The sequence below is a fragment of the Trematomus bernacchii genome, unplaced genomic scaffold (assembly GCF_902827165.1).
Source record: "Trematomus bernacchii unplaced genomic scaffold, fTreBer1.1, whole genome shotgun sequence".
NCBI lineage: Eukaryota > Metazoa > Chordata > Actinopteri > Perciformes > Nototheniidae > Trematomus > Trematomus bernacchii.
The window spans coordinates 12,795,150-12,814,164 of NW_022987593.1; the positions used below are offsets into that span (position 1 = coordinate 12,795,150).

The 19,015-nt window shown below is 39.0% G+C and overlaps 1 protein-coding gene across 1 annotated transcript in view; it reads left to right on the forward strand.

The window, feature by feature from the left end:
* The first annotated feature begins 404 nt into the window (after nt 1-404).
* Nucleotides 405-19,015, forward strand: part of ttbk1a (tau tubulin kinase 1a) — a 48,627-nt gene continuing 30,016 nt past the window's right edge. Inside the window, 6 exon segments of the mRNA XM_034129958.1 lie at nt 405-459; nt 10,497-10,655; nt 13,011-13,158; nt 14,058-14,131; nt 15,136-15,276; nt 18,208-18,312. Of these exon segments, the coding sequence (XP_033985849.1) occupies nt 10,548-10,655; nt 13,011-13,158; nt 14,058-14,131; nt 15,136-15,276; nt 18,208-18,312 (576 nt within the window). The 5' untranslated portion in view covers nt 405-459; nt 10,497-10,547.

Genomic DNA, 19,015 nt, shown 5'->3' on the forward strand with positions numbered 1-19,015 from the left:
CATTCATCTGACAGATATACAGTAGTTGCTGCTTTTTATAAAATACTACTTCTGTACAATGATAAACATGTGGTTGTGTCAAAAATACTGTGTACTTTTACTACATGAATACCTGTGTGTACTGTACTTACACAGACTCCATGTCAACAGGGGGCGCTATGGGGCTCTAACATGCAGACACCGAGGAAGTGTGTGTGTGTGTGTGTGTGTGTGTGTGTGTGTGTGTGTGTGTGTGTGTGTGTGTGTGTGTGTGTGTGTGTGTGTGTGTGTGTGTGTGTGTGTGTGTGTGTGTGTGTGTGTGTGTGTGTGTGTGTGTGTGTGTGTGTGTGTGTGTGTGTGTGTGTGTGTGTGTGTGTGTGTGTGTGTGTGTGTGTTTGAGTGATGCTGATGCTGTAGAGATGGAGCAGAGGGAGTGGAGGAGAGGATCCTGCTCGGCTCCGGACAGAACACAACATTTAGGTAAGAAAAATAAAAAATAAAACATCAGAAAATGTTTAAATCTGATGATGGCAGCGAAACATCGAGCAGGGAACCGAAGCGACTTGATGCTGTAGACTCGGGGTGTGTGTCGGTGTGTGACACTCTGTGTTTGTATGTGTGTGTGAGGCCACAGGCAGGATGTCGGATGAGAGGCACTAACCAGGAAACAATCGATGGGATGTTTTGTGCTTTTATTGAGAATTAAGGCCTCCTGCTTCTCCGTTAGATGTTATTTGGTCATCGTTAGAATAACATTAGAATACCATCAGGAAAGGCCCGACCGTGAATGGGAGGATGAGGCGTTCAAGTGCTGGTTGAAGGGTGGGACTGAACAGTACCGCCTGCTGTCTGTGATCATAAATTTAGGAGCGTTAATGTAAAGATGGAGACAATAAGTTCACCTCACAGCGTCCGCTCGGTATTCTATAAAATAAAGAAAATACTTAATTATAAAGTCTACAAGATTATGTAAAGTAAAATAAATTCAAAAATATATAAATATTAAAAAATAATCAGGAAAGGTAGGCCTATTAAAGGTGGTTTGTTTACAGTTGGGGTATTTTTTAAGTCCTGAAATATATACGATAAAATATAGAATGCAATATAACATGTATATTTGATATAAGGACATCAAATAAATACAATTCAGTAGGCCCACCATAATGTTAAAACAGTTATACAATAAAAGGCAATAAAATAATTAGATTTTAAATAAAAATAAAGTTTAAAAGTTAAGTTGCATTTGACATAACATGTTAAATATTCATGGGAAACCTACAATATAGAGTAAACTACAAATACAAAAAACATGAAGTTTAAAACACGTTGATGTATTTTTGAAAGTTTAGGTATTTATTTGAACAGTGTGAAGGTCTGAACAGTGGGGGTAGCTTCAAATGTGTCCTGAAATCAAATCAATACTGCAATATATATAATAAAAATATCAAGACATTCATATTATAAAAAAATACAATAACATTTAAAAAAAAAGTAGAATATCCTCAAAGTGGAAATAGTGGAGAAATGGAAGTAGAGCAAGGACTGAGACCCTTCAGTCAAAGTTTAAAGGTCCCCTATTATACTGTTATTCATCAGTATATTATAGGTCTCAGATATATACAAAACATGTCTCTGAAGTGTTTGGCTCCAAACACCAAACAGATCATTGCAGCATCCCATAATCCCCTCTGTTTCAGCCCTGTTTCAAAAGTGCTGATTCTCTGTCTGTTACTTTAGATGAAAATAAGGAGCCCCTCCCCACACTCATTTTCAGACAGGTTTTTATATAAATGGATCAGGACAAAAAGAGAGAGAATCTTTTTTCCTGAAACTTTCAGAATCTCTTTCCACAGAGGGGACACATGTTGATGTAGAAGAGACATGAACAAGTGGATTTTGCACAATAGGTGACCTTTAAATAACTACGGAGATTGAAGCTGTTCACATAATCAAAAATGATGTCACTAGAGAGGAATAACTTAATCAGACTTTGTGGAGAAAATAGGTTGTTGGAGCCAAAAGAAAGTAGAGAAATAAGTAAAAGCAGTAAAAGAGAAAACATTATAATTTAAACGGGAATAAAGTGAACAACTGTGCAGACACAGAGGGGAATAATTTAGTAAGAAATTAAACATTTGAAGTCATCCTATTTACATTTGGGGAAACACAATGGTCATTTTTCAATATTTTCTGTCATGTGGGAGACCATTAACAATTACCTAACTTATTTATGAAAAATAGCGTATTAACTGATATTTTATCTGATTTAAATTCAATTAAATCAGATTAAAAAAAAGTCCTGGTCCAATTTTAAATATACACAAAGTATGATTACATGTAAAAAACCCTACCCTTTCAAATAATTTTAAATATTAAAATTAAATGTTTAAACTTTATTAAGAATAGTTTATCAAGAACTGGAAAACAAACACTTATTTAAGACAAAAGATAACATATTTAATCATATTTATAACGTTTTGTATACAATGTAATTCCTACGGTCAACTTCTGAATGATTAGGAAGTCAAGGTTGCTTAAGTAAGTTCAGCTGTCATCAGAGTGAGTTTTATTTCGAAATCCTGCACCGGATGTTGTGTCTGTGCGCGGTGACGCTGGTTTGGTGGATGCGGCTCTGCAGTGCGGACAAACAGGCTGGAGCCGGAGAACCTGACTGCCACAAAACCGCCTCTGTGACAGCCGGTCCGGGTCCACCTCACACGGGTTTATGCATCTGCTTCTGTCCCGGGTTTGACTCCCGGATCCCGGTCCTGCAGGAGGAGGACCAGCCCGCATCCTCCCATCTTCTTCCTCCTCCTCCTCCTCTTCCTCCTCCACCTTATCTGCAGAGAACCGGAGGAGGACCAGGGCTGCAGGTTTTTAACGAGCGCTCCAGGACTCTAAGGGGACATTATTTTTCTTTCTTTGTCTGTTTCTGGTCCTGGTTCTGCAGCTGGTGTGTTCTGCACCTGGTTTGATATTTTGGGGACTGTTATTTAGAGGAGAGATAAATGGTGGTTTAGTCCTGCGGGAGACTGAGGCCCAAACCCCGGCCCCAATTCTAGAGGAACGGTGGGTTTTCTGGACCAGGGCGTTTTGTGCCGAAATAAAATCCCAGATGAAGATTCCCAAAAGGCGGAAAAGGAGCGGACGGTGCGCCAGGTAGGCCTGATCCGGACCAGGTCTGGGACTACATGCATCAGTGTGTGTGTGTGTGTGTGTGTGTGTGTGTGTTTGTCTGTGTGTATATGTGTGTGTGTGTGTGTGTGTGTGTGTGTGTGTACGTGTGTTTGTCCCGCAGTGATGCGTTAACCCAAGTGCATTTATTCATCCTGCATCAAAAGGCAATATGGGCCTTATGATCACTTACTAGGCCGGGACTGGTCCGGGTTGTGTCTCTGTGCTGATCTTTAATTCATAACTCGGGTCAGTCCGGGCCAGATTTATCGATCAGCAGGATGTGATGGTGCGCATGCGCAGAGTGCACCCATGACTGTGCACTGCAGAGGGGAAAGATTCAATATGGGTGATGCGGAGACAGAACGAGAGGGAGGGAGGGTAAACCTGGACCAGAGCGGAAGTGTGTCTCTGAAATATTCCATCTTTTAATTTACAAAAATCTACTTTTGTTAGCAGAGCTGGATAAATTAACATTATGTAACAAAGGTTAAATATGCAGATTTACAGTCTGATGTACGGAACAAGTTCAGTGCCAAAATTAGACACTTATAACACGTGATGACAGCAAATAATGGATGACATTGATACAAATATATAACTTAAAACCATCAAATATACATTTCTACAACATATGTTTGTCTGCTGATCTGACATCTCTTTATTTGTTGTCAACCTTTGTTGTTTTGAACATTGCAAATTTCAATCACGGATGAGAGCAATTTGTTTTTGAGAAATCAAATATAGTTTGCAGCGCAGAACAAATAAGCATTATGTAACAAAGGTTAAATATGCAGAATTAAAATCTGATGTACGGAACAACTTCAGTGCCAAAATTAGACAAACACTTACAACACAGGATGACAGTGAATAACGGAAGATCTCTTAAAAAACACATTGGCAAGCTTAAAACGTTCAAATATTTAGACGTGAAACCCTAATTTCATTGCAGGTGTAATCATTTATGAGAGCAATTATTTTTGTTGAATCACTTACATTTATTACACATGAAGACAGCGAATAATGAAGACATCTCATAATCAGCACAAAACTTAAAACCATCAAACAACACTGATAAGTCCCATATTTAGACTTAATTTAACTTGAAATGGTAATTTCCGACACATTTTGTATGCTGATCTGAGATTTTAATAATTGGTGTCACCCATTTTTAACTTCACAAGTTTTAATTGTTAATTAGAGCAATTCATTTTATTACTACATAAAAGTTAGTACCATGCAGAACAAAACAAAAATGGTAGATTCACGGTTTGATATACGGAATGATTGTTGTGCCAAAATCCAACTCTAATGCTGCGTTCACACCGGACGCGATGCGATGTTTGGGGGCGGCGCGATTACATGTAAAGTCGATGCGGACAGACGCGAATTCGCTCCGACGGCGAGCATGAAGCGGTTGATGCGAATGTCGCGGCGCGATTGAGGCGATTGGAGGGTGCCGCGACAACCGCTCAAGTTCAATTTTTTCAACTCGAGTGTCAAATTCCCGTGACGCGATCTCACGGTAGCCAATCAGCGGTGAGGATCTCAGCCTGCCTTCACTGACGTTGAACCAGAAAACCAAAACATCAGCCGTTAGCTGTTAGCACTCAGAGCTCACAGCTCCTCATATCTGTTCAGAAACTGGACAAAAGTTAAACAAGTACAAACCACAGACTGTCTGTGTCATGGCGAATACAGTCGCTGCTTTATTTATGTGTGTAGGCCGTTGTTATGAGTGTGGACGGAGCATATACAACGTTAGCTTAGCCTGGTCGATCCGATCTACATTCAGAAAACACGCATTTTAAAAGGTTTTTCGCCTGCCGTTTTGTCTGCAGACTTGTCAAAGCATTAATTCATGGTTTTTACTAACCGGTATCAGTGTGTTGTTACTTCGGCATCATTTAGAAACGTGTATTACAATTTAATCACGGTAAAATATGTTCATTGTGTTGTAGTTGTAGCCCCCTCTCCAGCGCGTCTTGTTTGAATGATGCGAGTAAACACAGCTGACGGCCGCGGTGAAACTCGAGCGTTTAAAGCGATGCGATAAGAGCGATTAGAGCGAAGCAAATATTCGCTTCGTGTCCGGTGTGAACGCAGCATAAGAACTTGATTTAATGGCAGACACTTTGATGACAGTAAATAACCCTTTACATCAGATACATTAATATTCACAGATAACATCAACAAATTGGAAAAAATATATGTTTAAAGTTCCTGAAAATTAAGACCGTACTTATTTAATGTAATTTAATGTATTTAAAAAATAATAATTCGTATTCTTATGTATTCTTTATTTGTTGTTACCAGTTGTTATTTGAAAAACAATGTATGTATTGTTTTAATAGATAGAATAGACTCTTGCTTTTGGGGTTGGAAAATAAAAAGTTTCTCACTAATATCTTAGTTTTTTTCTAAAATAATAAAACAATAATTTAGAAGTATTTGAACAGTCACATCTTCAATGTTTATACCATATTACCTTTTTACATTATTTTGGATTTGAATGTCTTTCCTATTATTGTAGAGTGGTTTTATAACATGTTCAGACTCTGCTGGTGTTTCTGAGCTGCAGATAACAAATATGAAACTGTTCTGTGGATATCATTCTCTCTATTATTCCATCTGTCACATTCACCAAAACACTTCGGTATGAAGCCTTGTGTTATGAAAGCTTCTCTCGTGTAAACTGTTTTTTAAGCGAACAGGAAGACATCATACTAAGCAGCTTGTCCTGTTAGCGAATTATATCATGAAAAATCCTGAGAACAACATATCAGAGGCAGTTAAAAAGGGAATTAGGAAGAAACTCAGAAAGATATTTTGGCTGTAGGCTAGCGTGTTTCCAGTAAGCTAGCAGTTAGCTCTCAAACTACTCCAGCTGCAGGTATACTTCGCTAGTCGTGCACCTCTTTAGGGGTTAGAAATCCAAAGATCCTAAAACGTCAATGAAGTTTGGTGTGTTTTTGGATCCAGTATTTGTGATTGGAAGTGACTCATCCAATATTGCACTGATGATATCGATCCATATAAAAGATATCTCTCTAGTAGCGTTATGACGGCTGCAAAGAAACTTACTATTAAATATTTATATATAACATTAATGTAAAAAATAAATAGGCCTCTTTCTGAAATATTCACAAATATTTAAAAGATAGTCTCTGTGCTGTGTAGTAATATGGACCTCTAGCATTTGCACAAAAAACGCTTTCAAAACCTTCAATTACAACTGCCTATGCAGCCTCAATAGTTATTGACCAGGAGATAGCTAAAACAAGTTGTGGAGACAACTAATACACTCTCAAAATAAAAAACAACCATAATCACATGGATTCCCATTCGCACTGATGAATATAATCTGTATAACATCTGTGTTTGGGAAAATATGGCACAATTTGTGAACACATTTTAAACAGTGAAACAGTTTGAAACGGCCACCAGGCTAGCAAACGACCTTAAAAATATATATTTACATTTATTTTACAAATGTGTATATTGCTATAGCTGTCACAAAGTTTAGGAACCACTGTGCTAGAGGTCAGAGGTCACATCCCTCGGTCTCATCCTCCTATTCCAGCAGGCGAACTGAAGGTGTTTTGGTGAATGTGGCTTCACGTGGATAAAGGGTGCGGTTCGTGGATACTGTTGTTCTTTAACCCGGTGTATGAAGGCGTGTCCCTCCAAGCTCCTCCCCCTCTGTGATGTCACTGGTGGAGCCTTCCTCCTCTGTCTCCTCTCCTGGTAAAAACTGTGCCCTCTGTTTTGGCTTGTAGGCTAACACAGGAACAGGAAGGGTTTTGTCCCGCTCAGGATTTGTTGTAAGCCGTCAGGTTTTCCGGGAGCTCAGAACTATGGTGAGCTCTGACTGAATCATCAGATCAAAAAAAACTGGAATGATGCAAAACCGGCTTCTGGCAGATCACCCCTCCCCCTCCCCCCTCAGTAACAGACTAGTAGACTTGTAGGTGGTGATGAAGAAGAGAAGAAGAAGAAGAGCAGACTGAGGTTTGACGGTAGAGAAAGTGTCTGTAAGGATGTTTCTGATCTGCTGCTGAGACGCTGCGGGACCTCAGAGTTTCTCTCGTTTGGACTTGTGTTACACGCCAGTTGTCAATATTATACTGACCAATACTTTGCTGTAGGTTAGGAAACAATAGAACAACAGGAGATGATACAAAACATCAGGATATCATAATACAATACTCCACAATGATTTGATATTATTTGCTGCTGTAGGGAAAGACAGTTTCCTGTTTTACAGGCAGTGTGAAAACATATTCATATTACATTCATTTATCTATTTTTGTTCATTTAAGAGTCGAATGTTAGTCAATACAAAATATACTATAAAACACACTCAATACCATAAAACATGATATGATTAATGTTTTATACTAACCTGATTGCAGTAACATTACTGTAATATATTGTAAATCTATAGTACAACATACAATACTATATATATGATACTAATAGTGACTATATAGTATAATACATGCACATTGTACTACTTTGTACATATCCTACACACACACCTCACTATAAGATAGGATAGTTTAAATTTGATATCAACACTTCACTTTGTTATGCTATACTATTATGATATAATAAGTTAAACTGTATATCATACTTTGCTTTTGATTATACAAAACAATCAGATTTGTTGCTACAGTATGCTACTACTATTCATTACTATTAGAATTATAACTATAACTATACTTCACTATATAACAATACATCATACTACTACTGTATATTGAATGTCATTTATCAGTTCTGATCGGCTGGTTGTTAGACTTCCTTACAAGTGACCGGCATAGAAACACAAAAAACATGATACAGCACAAGAAAAAGGTTGAAAAAGATAAGAAAAGCAACAACACCAGCAAAGACAACAACAAAAATAACAACTTGGTGTTGCAGTGTATTCAGAGGAGCTCTGAGGTCCCGCCCTCTGCAGTGATTGGCGGCTCAGCAGCGAGTTGAGGCCTGCAGCAGGTTTCACTCTCCAGAGTTACAGTGATCCCAGCTGCTGGCGGCTGCTCAGCTGATGATGAAGGTGCTTCTTCTGCTGCTGCTGCTGTGTTTACACATATCTGTGTGTAACGCAGCTGCAGAGAAGCCTCCTCCCCTCCTTCCCAGTCCGTCCAGTCCTCTGTCAGAGCTGGTCTGACTGGAAACACAGCGGACACTCTCCATTTTATCTGCAGGCCGCCTGAGCTCTGCATGCACTGATGACGGCCCGTGGCATTGCATGCAGAACAGCATGGTTTGGGGACTGACATGCATCACTTTGAACTTCAAATTTCCCCACGAATCCACTGAAAACTGACGACCATTCATGGCAGACATGTTGTTTCAGAGTAGAGTCAAACAGTTATCAGGTTAGGTTGCAGATGAAGTGACAGACAGGTGTTCACAGGCGGTCAGAGTGATGCTAAGTGAGGAACCTGCCTGCCACCACATCCTCCTCTACTAATCCATATTCAGTGTGAAGGAACAGACTTTATGGTTGTAGACTAATCAGCTCCTTCAGTGCAATAATTAACCCACTTTAACCACTTCCAAGTCTTTGCAATAACCCCATCAAAGGCTCAAATTAGAAAAAGCTTTTATATATAACTAATAGCCCTTTTTGCAGAAGATATTCAAGTGTACAACCACCAATATGAGCTCAGATCTTATCATTCTTGACACATATATAAAAAGACCTGTGGGACTTTAATTCCCCTTTAGTCGTCTTCTCAGGCAGAGATCACCCTCCAGAAGTTTGGTGTCCAACGAGCTCCTTGAATCTAAAATAACATTTGACCCGAGCTCATCCAGGCTACCAGTCTAACCATTTAATTTATGGAGCTTGTTTGGAGCACTACTTCACTTGGGCGTGAAGACTATACCTGCTATGCAACACTCAGGGACAATGTTACCCCAATGACCAAGTTCAATTGCATAGCTTATCTTCTTTTGACAAAATAAACCCTTATACATTAAAAGCATAACCACTTTTTAGTCACCCCATTTCAAAATGAAATTGGCGCCCAAGTCATATGGAGGAAAGCCAAAACAATTCATTTTTGTCAGAATGTTAATACATCTTTCTGTAAGAAATTATTAGTGAGATGATTCGTAAATAACAGACCTGTCAAACAAAGCTTTACTGAACTTTAATTATTGAAGTTTGTAGTGTTTCGCTGTATTTGAGTAAGATGTTCAGATCACTCTCATGTCTGTACATTACATATGAAGGTTAGCTTAGCTTAGCATAAGCATAAGGCTTAGCCAAGCTTAGCATAAGGATAGCAACATATTCTCAAAGGTAACAAATGTTATAGCTTGTTGGTTTATCTGTAGTAACAATAGATGTGTAAAGGCAACATGCTCTGTTTTTTTTTAACTTAAACTAGTTGACTGCTAACAGCCAATAATTACACATTTGTATACAAGGAAGGTGGATATTGTGACTTTTGGACAGTGTGATCTTCTTATCATAAAGTAGAGTTGTGTAACATACCTAACAGCTTAACACAGCTCTATATTAAAAGGTACTTAATTTAACCCAAACCATGATCTTCCTAAACCTAACAAAGTTGTGGCCTGGGAACATATATTTTTATTTTGCTTCCGCATTAGATGAGCTGCGATTGAGAACATGTTACACATTTAATCTACAGACATGAGAAATTATATCATTTTGGATATCATACTACCAGAGAGCAAGCGGAGATTCAAGTTTCCTAACACGTTGACCTTAAACTTAAGGTAATAAAATAATGTGAAGTCAATCCGAGTAGCTTTCCAGATCAGCCTCTTTCAGTTCAGCTGGATCATGTCGGACGAGCATGATGAATAGAATAGAATAGAATAGAATATATATTTATTGTCATCGTACAAAGTACAACGACATTTCTTTGGCAAGTCTCACTGCAGTAAAAAAATGTTTGGACGAGCTCATGATGCTGATGGTTGTTAGTTCAGTCGGTCGATTAGGAACCAGAGCGTTGTGATCTCTGATGATTCGGAGCAGCCGATTGGCCGTCGGGCCGTCCAGCAGTCAGCGCAGAGTGTCCGGCTGCTTCCTCTGCACACATGATATTTGCTCCAGTTACTGCAAATACCATCACACCCCCAACCCTAACCCCCCCCCCCACCGGCCTGTAGCCTGATCCAGCTGAAGAATGGCTTCTAATGGCAGCCAGCCATCTCTAATGCCTGTTGTTAACTCGGACTGCACTGGGGTTTAGAGACTGGGAGCCTCCCAGTACGGAGACGGTGTGTTTGAGGTACTGATTGTTTTTCCTCCCTTCCCCTCTTTGTCTCCCCCCTCCTCCCCCCAACAGATAAATGGCTCTTTTAAGCTGGGAGCTGCTCGAGTTCTGTCTGGCTGGCAGATGCAGTGCCTAGTCCCCGGCCTCCAGGACAACGCCAACATGAACGGGACGTCCGAGCAGGCCGACATCCTGCCGCCCAACTGCATGGTCAAAGACCGATGGAAAGTGGTGAGTCAGGAACTCCTTCCCCCCATCCACCAAGCTCACATTACTGATTCAAAAGCTTCTCATATGATGCTCATTTTCAGGGTCATAATTGTATTTAGTGTCTCTACTGTGACTAAAGGCCAACCTATAAGACTTAAAGGCAATCAATGTTGTTATGGAAGAAATGACCATGTTGATTCTTAACTAAAAAGTCCTAACTCTCATATTTCACAGCGTCCAGGAATACACCAATATGAATTTCTGTTAAGGAGTTTCCAAACTGTTCTCTGCTCAGAAATTAATGCAGTGTAAGAACTTAAAGGGGCCCTACAGGCGCGTTCACACCGCAGTACTTTTCCCACTTTAGTTCTGATATAGTTACGAAATGTCGCGTTCACACCAAAAAAATCCATAACTAAAATGAGTTAATGAGAACCTTTTTACCCCCCTTTTCCGTCCCTGCTAGAGAGCAGGGACTTTCGTGGGAGAAAAAGGTTCCTATTTCTGATTGGCTGGGCAGAATGCAAACCACGCCCCGTAAAACTCCAAAAAAGTTTTGTGAAGCCGCCATTTTATTATCCTCGCATTAGCATTATTAGCATTAGCATTAGCCCAGCGCACAAACGCAGAGAGACTAACTTATGGCAACACAAAATAAAACATGGGAGCGGTGGAGATGGGGAGGTGTCGGCGTTCTGGCGATTTACTCGGAAGGCTTCAGTAGAAGCTGCTGGGAGTCCCAGCAGCTTCTACTGAAGCCAGTCCCCAACTCCGGGGACTTCCGGCCGGGGACTTCGGGTGGCAGTATACGCCGTGAAGTTGTTAGCGGCCTGCCAGTAAACCCAAAGCAGAAGAAGAAGAAGTGACGTCAGCAGCTCATTTGCCGAGTTCATGAGAGCTAAAGAGTTCTCATGAACTAAGTTCTCATGAACCTTTGTGGGAAAAGTACTGCGGTGTGAAAGCGCCTAATGATGCTCATTATCAGGTTCATATCAGTCTGTAGTGTCTCTACTGTGACATGTCTCCATGTTCAAAAAGCTCTTTATTTTTCTCATACTGCCTTTTCTTTTCACCCTCTGTCTGAAACCAGAGCCCAGTCTGCTCTGATTGGTTAGCTGGCCGGCTCTGTTGTGATTGGTCAACCGCTTAGAGATGTCCCGCCCCTTAGCCGTACAATGTATTGGAGCGCTACCCAATAGAAGCACGAGAGTGAGAGAAACTCCCTCCGGAGCAAACTTTGGGATTTTAGCCTTTGCAGAAATCAAGAACAAATCCAACATAAAGCAGCTGAAATAAATACATCTGAAATGATAAAACACCAGCTGGCTTTTCTTTACGCAATATCTACTTGAAGCTCCATTACCACTTGAACATAAAACACATTTGACTCAAATCCATTATTATTAAACATTAACTGAGATGGATCACCTGTGGTTTTAAAGACTGACTGAAGACACAGTGTGTCATTTAATCATTAAAGGGCTAATCCATATGAATATAATGTCTCTATATAATTCATGTGAACAGCCACCGCTGTCGTCCTTTTGAATCTGAAATAAAAAGTTATATAATGCAGCTCCTGTCTCAGCCAATCACATCGCAGCGTGGAGCCTGCAGGGTGTTTGCACTTCACTGATCCATTTACTGTCTGAACCACTGAACCGACACAGAGCTTCAACATGCATGTACATATATTTATACATATATGTGTGAATTGTGTGTGTGTGTAACCGACAAGTAGAAGAGGGAATACGGTGAGAAAAGGAGGTAAAAGCGGAAGAAAGACTCAAAAATGGAAGGAAAGAAAAAGGTGAAAATTCAAGCTCACACTCGAATGTTCACTTGAAAAGGGGATTAAGATGGTACAAATAATCACAAATCAAGGAGGTGAGAAGCATTTAAAGATGCAAAGGAAATTTGGGAGAATAAAAAGATCGAATAGAGCAAAATTAGAACAAAGATTTAATTGAAATTCAAAGGTTTTAGTGTCATAATGGAAAATAGCTATGGTGTAGTTTTGGTATTGTAGGTTTCTGCTACAGTGCAACTCACACAATACTTTGGACTTTACAATAAATAATAATGCAACAAGGAAATGATTCAAGAGAATGTTGCAAGGAATGGATAAAAGACAGTCAAAATCATGGGGGAAAGAAAGATGGGAGACAGAGAAAGAAGTGGGGAGAAACATATCATAAAAAAGGGATGAAAACTATTTAACAATCAGCTGTTTTCACTGAAAAGGCTTCAATGTTTCTTGTAGTTTCCAGCTGAACCCAGACGCTTAAAATCTGTTATTTTTTACAATGGTTTCTAGTTTGATGAAAGTCTTGCTACCCCAGTTTTAAAGTTGTACCTCCTGCGTCCTGTCCCCAGCTGAAGAAGATCGGTGGAGGCGGGTTCGGGGAGATCTACGAGGCCTTGGACCTGCTGACGCGGGAGAACGTGGCGCTGAAGGTGGAGTCGGCCCAGCAGCCCAAACAGGTGCTGAAGATGGAGGTGGCGGTGCTGAAGAAGCTGCAGGGTGAGAGTCCTCAAACACACTTTTTAACCCGGCTCAGGCCCGCTATAACATTTCAATCTAAGCGATACATTTTGTTCTCGCAGTCGTGGAAGATTTACTCAGATCTTTTACTCTCAGCTCACGTTGCTGATTCAAAAGCTTCTCATATGATGCTCATTTTCAGGGTCATAAATGTATTTAGTGTCTCTACTGTGACTAAAAGCCAACCTATAAGACTTAAAGGTCACCTATTATGCCAAATCCTCTTCTTCATGTCTCTTCTACATCAACATGTGTCCCCTCTTCTTCATGTCTCTTCTACATCAACATGTGTCCCCTCTGTGTAAAGAGACTCTGAAAGTTTCAGGAACAAAGATTCTCTCTCTTTTTGTCCTGATCCATTTATATAAAAACCTGTCTGAAAATGATCTGATCAGATTTTGGCCACTTTATGATGTCATAACGATTTTTTGGCTTGAGTAACCATTAGCCAATCACCAACCAAGGTAACCCCCCCCACCTTATCACCTGAATGTCCTCCTAGAGCACCATTGTGTTCTTTTTAACCAAATATCTCTCAGAGGGGCGTGGGGAGGGGCTCCTTATTTTCATCTAAAGTAACAGACAGAGAATCAGCACTTTTGAAACAGGGCTGAAACAGAGGGGATTATGGATGCTGCAATGATCTGTTTGGTGTTTGGAGCCAAACACTTCAGAGACATGTTCTGTATATATCTGAGACCTGTAATATATGTTGTGTATATCGTTTTAATGTTTTGCAGTGTGTCCGGCGTTGTGTTGAATCATTATATGTTTTTTTACACTTCACCAAATGTTGCATTATAATACTTAACAGTGTGCCAGGTGTTGCTTTGCATTTCAATGTTTTACGAGGACTCTTTTTCATTTTTCCTTTCCAGGTAAAAACCACGTCTGTAAGTTTATAGGCTGCGGGAGAAACGACAAATTCAACTACGTGGTGATGCAGCTTCAGGTGAGTCAGAGCGCTCGAACACTGAGGGGCTTTTATTGTGAAGGCAAGATCCAGACTCAACAGAGACAGATTATTGTGTTAGCATTCAACAACCTTTCCTCTGGCGCGGTTATCATTATAAACGTACGTCAAAAGAATCAGGGGAATTGTAGTTTTTAAGCATCAATGAACTAACATACGGACCTCTGCATCACCCTCAGTTTTTCCGTTTTTAAGAAAAGCCTCAAACCCACCTTTCTTTCCCGCACTGCGTTTTACTGTCTGGCCTTTTTTTAATTGTTTTTATTCTAACCTTCTATGCTCTTAACTTTTTTTATATTACCATATTTTACTCAATATGTTTCTTAGATAACTTTTTCTTTTATTGTATTTCCTCCTCATGGCATTGTGAAGCACCTCGAGATGACGTTGTTTTTAAAGTGTGCTATTTAAATCAAATGTATTATTATTATTATTAAGGGACAGTTTCATCCCACAGGCCATGAGACAGTTAAACACCTGAACGTTTGAAAGAACATCTGTTTGCAACTTATATCAATATTCCAATTACTTGATTATTTACGATTTAAAATAAACAATCATTTCATCAAAAGATATTCACCATGGCAATATAAATGATTTTACATCATTAATTCATTTATCAAATTATGAATCTAAATAATAACGTTGACTTCATTGTGGCTCTAACACTTGTATATAGACTATTCTGCACTATTTCTACTATATTCTATTTACTTGCACTATTGTATCTGTTTTATTGTGTTGCACTGTTGGAGGAGCCTGTGACCTCAGATTTTCATTGTCATAACTACACTGTAGCTATGCACAAAGCCTTGAATCTTGAATCTATATTAACTGTGTTTTAACTTCTGAGATTTCTTCTAAAACACTTGAGGTGCATTTACAGTGATGCCGGCGTGTTTACTCCCCCTGTAGTTCCTCTTTCTGTTGTTTTCCCAGACTGTATGTCTCGTTGCTAAGTGATCATCCCGGTGTTGTTGCAGGGGCGTAACCTTGCCGACCTGCGGAGGAGTCAGCCCAGAGGCACCTTCACCATGAGCACCACCCTGCGGCTCGGGAAGCAGATCCTGGAGTCCATCGAGGCCATCCACTCTGTGGGCTTCCTGCACCGAGACATCAAACCGGTACGAGGAGAACACTTTGTTGATGATGATAATAATAATCTGAGAGGGCAAAAGTACACACATCCTTTACTCAAGTAGAAGTACAGATACTCGTGTTTAAAAATACTCTGGTGAAAGTAGAAGTACTGACGAAACTTCTTTACTCAAGTCAAAGTAAAGAGGGCTTTGAAATGTACTTCAGTAAAAAGTACCCATAACTAGCAGCTGTTTTAAAGAGTACCTGACCTCCCTTTATATTAATAGAACAATAATGTCATTGTTAGCTAATGAATGTTTCCATGCTGAACAACGGCAACATGACAACGTTTTCATTGGTCCCTCTTCTTTAGAGAAGACCAGGAAATGATGGATACACGGATCGTGTTCAAATCAATAGGCACGCAATGACTCTAAATAATAATGATCACGCCACCAAACACACATTCAAACTAAAGGAACCAGCCTGTTTGGAAAATGTAAGAAGTAGAAAGTACAGGTATTTGGGTTCAAAATGTAAGAAGTAGAAAGTACAGGTATTTGTGTTCAACATGTAAGAAGTAGAAAGTACAGGTATTTGGGTTCAAAATGTAAGAAGTAGAAAGTACAGGTATTTGGGTTCAAAATGTAAGAAGTAGAAAGTTCAGGTATTTGTGTTCAAAATGTAAGAAGTAGAAAGTACAGGTATTTGTGTTCAAAATGTAAGAAGTAGAAAGTTCAGGTATTTGGGTTCAACATGTAAGAAGTAGAAAGTACAGGTATTTGTGTTCAAAATGTAAGAAGTAGAAAGTACAGGTATTTGGGTTCAACATGTAAGAAGTAGAAAGTACAGGTATTTGGGTTCAACATGTAAGAAGTAGAAAGTACAGGTATTTGGGTTCAAAATGTAAGAAGTAGAAAGTACAGGTATTTGTGTTCAAAATGTAAGAAGTAGAAAGTTCAGGTATTTGGGTTCAAAATGTAAGAAGTAGAAAGTACAGGTATTTTGTGTTCAAAATGTAAGAAGTAGAAAGTACAGGTATTTGTGTTCAAAATGTAAGAAGTAGAAAGTTCAGGTATTTGGGTTCAAAATGTAAGAAGTAGAAAGTACAGGTATTTGTGTTCAACATGTAAGAAGTAGAAAGTACAGGTATTTGTGTTCAAAATGTAAGAAGTAGAAAGTACAGGTATTTGTGTTAAAAATGTAAGAAGTAGAAAGTACAGGTATTTGTGTTCAAAATGTAAGAAGTAGAAAGTACAGGTATTTGGGTTCAACATGTAAGAAGTAGAAAGTACAGGTATTTGTGTTCAAAATGTAAGAAGTAGAAAGTACAGGTATTTGTGTTAAAAATGTAAGAAGTAGAAAGTACAGGTATTTGTGTTAAAAATGTAAGAAGTCAAAGTAAAAAGTCTTCAGAAAAATAAGTAGTGGAGTAAAGTACTGATACCAGAAACATATACAGTAACAAAGTATTTGTACTCCATTACTTCCCCCTTCTGATAATAATAAAGCTTTATTTATACAGCACTTTTCATACAACACATGCAGCTCTAAGTGCTTTACAAAATAACACATCACAAGTTCAAGATAAAGCATCTTGATCCGAGCAGTGGATTGGCTGCTTCACAAAAGAAATATAAAAAATATTGATCAACTAGATACAGATATTAGTGTGTGTCAGAAACAGATTTGAAGAAGGGATATTTTGGTATAAATCATTGGTATTTTTCAGCCTTCTGATAGTTATTATTCCTTTTGTCAAATGAATCATCACAGAATTAAAGAAACGATAAACACTCAGCGAAAAACATCAATAAATGAACAGTTATGATGATGTCTTTATTTATGTAATCTACTGCTGTGTTTGAAGGTTATTATTGATCACATCATGTCCTTATTGGTAATAATAATACTTTCGCCTTAGATATAAAGAAAGAAAAAACTAGATCGGCAACTAGAGAGACTTTTTATGTATTGATCATTTGATAAATCTTACAAAGTATTCCGTTTAATTTGTTTGTGCAGTGGATGGAAGATGAAGCCTGAGTCCATATTAAAGCTCAGTGGCTTAAAGTAGAATCCTCCGATAGCAGTGAAGACAGGATGTTCGTGCTGAATACATTTACATATTAATGAGCTGAGCTGGAACAAAAGCTGCAGGACAAACTGAGAGGAGTGTGAGGAAGAGGAAGAGGAAGAGGAAGGTCGGGGTGAGGAAGGAAAGGCAGCTCAGCTTCATCGTTATTATCATCGTGCTAATTAATGTGACTCAGTCTGGATCAGGACTCAGTCAGTCTGGTTTCCTATAATTAAACTTTATTGACACCTCGTCACATTTCACACTTTGGGATTCACTTCACAGTCTCTCAGTATTCTCGTCTCAGTGGGTGTTTCTCAATCGCGAGTAAAGCTGCTTCAGAGCCACTATTTCAAGCATACTACGTCATCGAGTGCCGCCGAAGTACTGTTCCAATCTCCAGCATACTTGGAAATCTACCGAGCCCGGTGTACTCCGTTTGGAGAAATATCGAGGCTGCACATGAGTAGACTTCGCGGCCTTAAAATCCCCACAATGCTTTGCGCACGGACCAATTTCCAAAATCTGTGGCGGAAGATGTAAGGCGGGGCCTCTCATATGACGCACACCTGCACACTTGCTAGCGTGTTCCACACTTCGTTTTCCGAATGCCAGGAAGTATTCTTGACTCGCTTCTGAAGCAAGATGCTCGGCAGACATGTGCTACCAAGCAAGCGTACTCGCGATTGAGAAACACCCAAAGTCTCATTGTTTAATATGTCAGAGAGTTTAATTTCACCACTTTATTCAAGTTGATTGTTACAGGTTTCTCATCTGACTTGCAGTCTTTGTACAGTTTTTTTGTTTGAAGTGGTGGGAAAAGTCATTTCAATCAAAGTCTGAACAGGTGGAAATAAGAACTTATTGAGCTGATGAGTTTCTGTTTTTATTCCTGCAGTCGAATTTTGCGATGGGCCGGCTTCCCTCCACCTACAGGAAGTGCTACATGCTGGACTTCGGTCTGGCGCGGCAATACACAAACACCACCGGAGAGGTCCGGCCGGTAAGAAACTTTATTGACAACTTCTGCGTCACCAGTAGCACCAGAGAGGCTGAAAGTAAAATATCGTTTGCAATTGATTTTTGTGTGAGGTTTTGATCTCCTGTTGTTGCTGTATGGACGACTCGCTCTGCCACAAAAATATAATTAGTCATAATAAACTTATCATTTGATGTTTAAAAATTATGGAATAGCTTCTTATAATAATGGCTTTGTATTTCTTAATATTGACATCAGCGTGTCTGAAATATGAGGTTTTTGTAGTTGTTCAAAGTCATCTGATCATTCTGACGTTTTAGATGTGAAATCCAAAAACATTTGACCTTCTGGAATAAAAGACAGGATGATTATAAAAATAGGCACTTAAATAAATATGAGAAGTCAAATATGAATTGATGATTTATGTGTTCACTTTCATAAGATAAAAGCAATCTTTATATCAAATACTCAATATTTGTTTTATGAATGACAATGTGAATAAAATATTGAGAAATAAAATATAAGTTTAACATTCACATTAATTCATAATCGAAGTCCTGACTTTCAAATCGAATTACAAACAAGAAATAAAAAATATCCTTATTATTATTATTTCTTCTTTTATTTTCAAACTTGTGTTTTTCCAATCAGAAAACAAACTCTTTTCTCTTTATTATTCTGTACTAACTCTATATTTGTTTCTCTTTTTTCCTCCTGATTTGTTTTA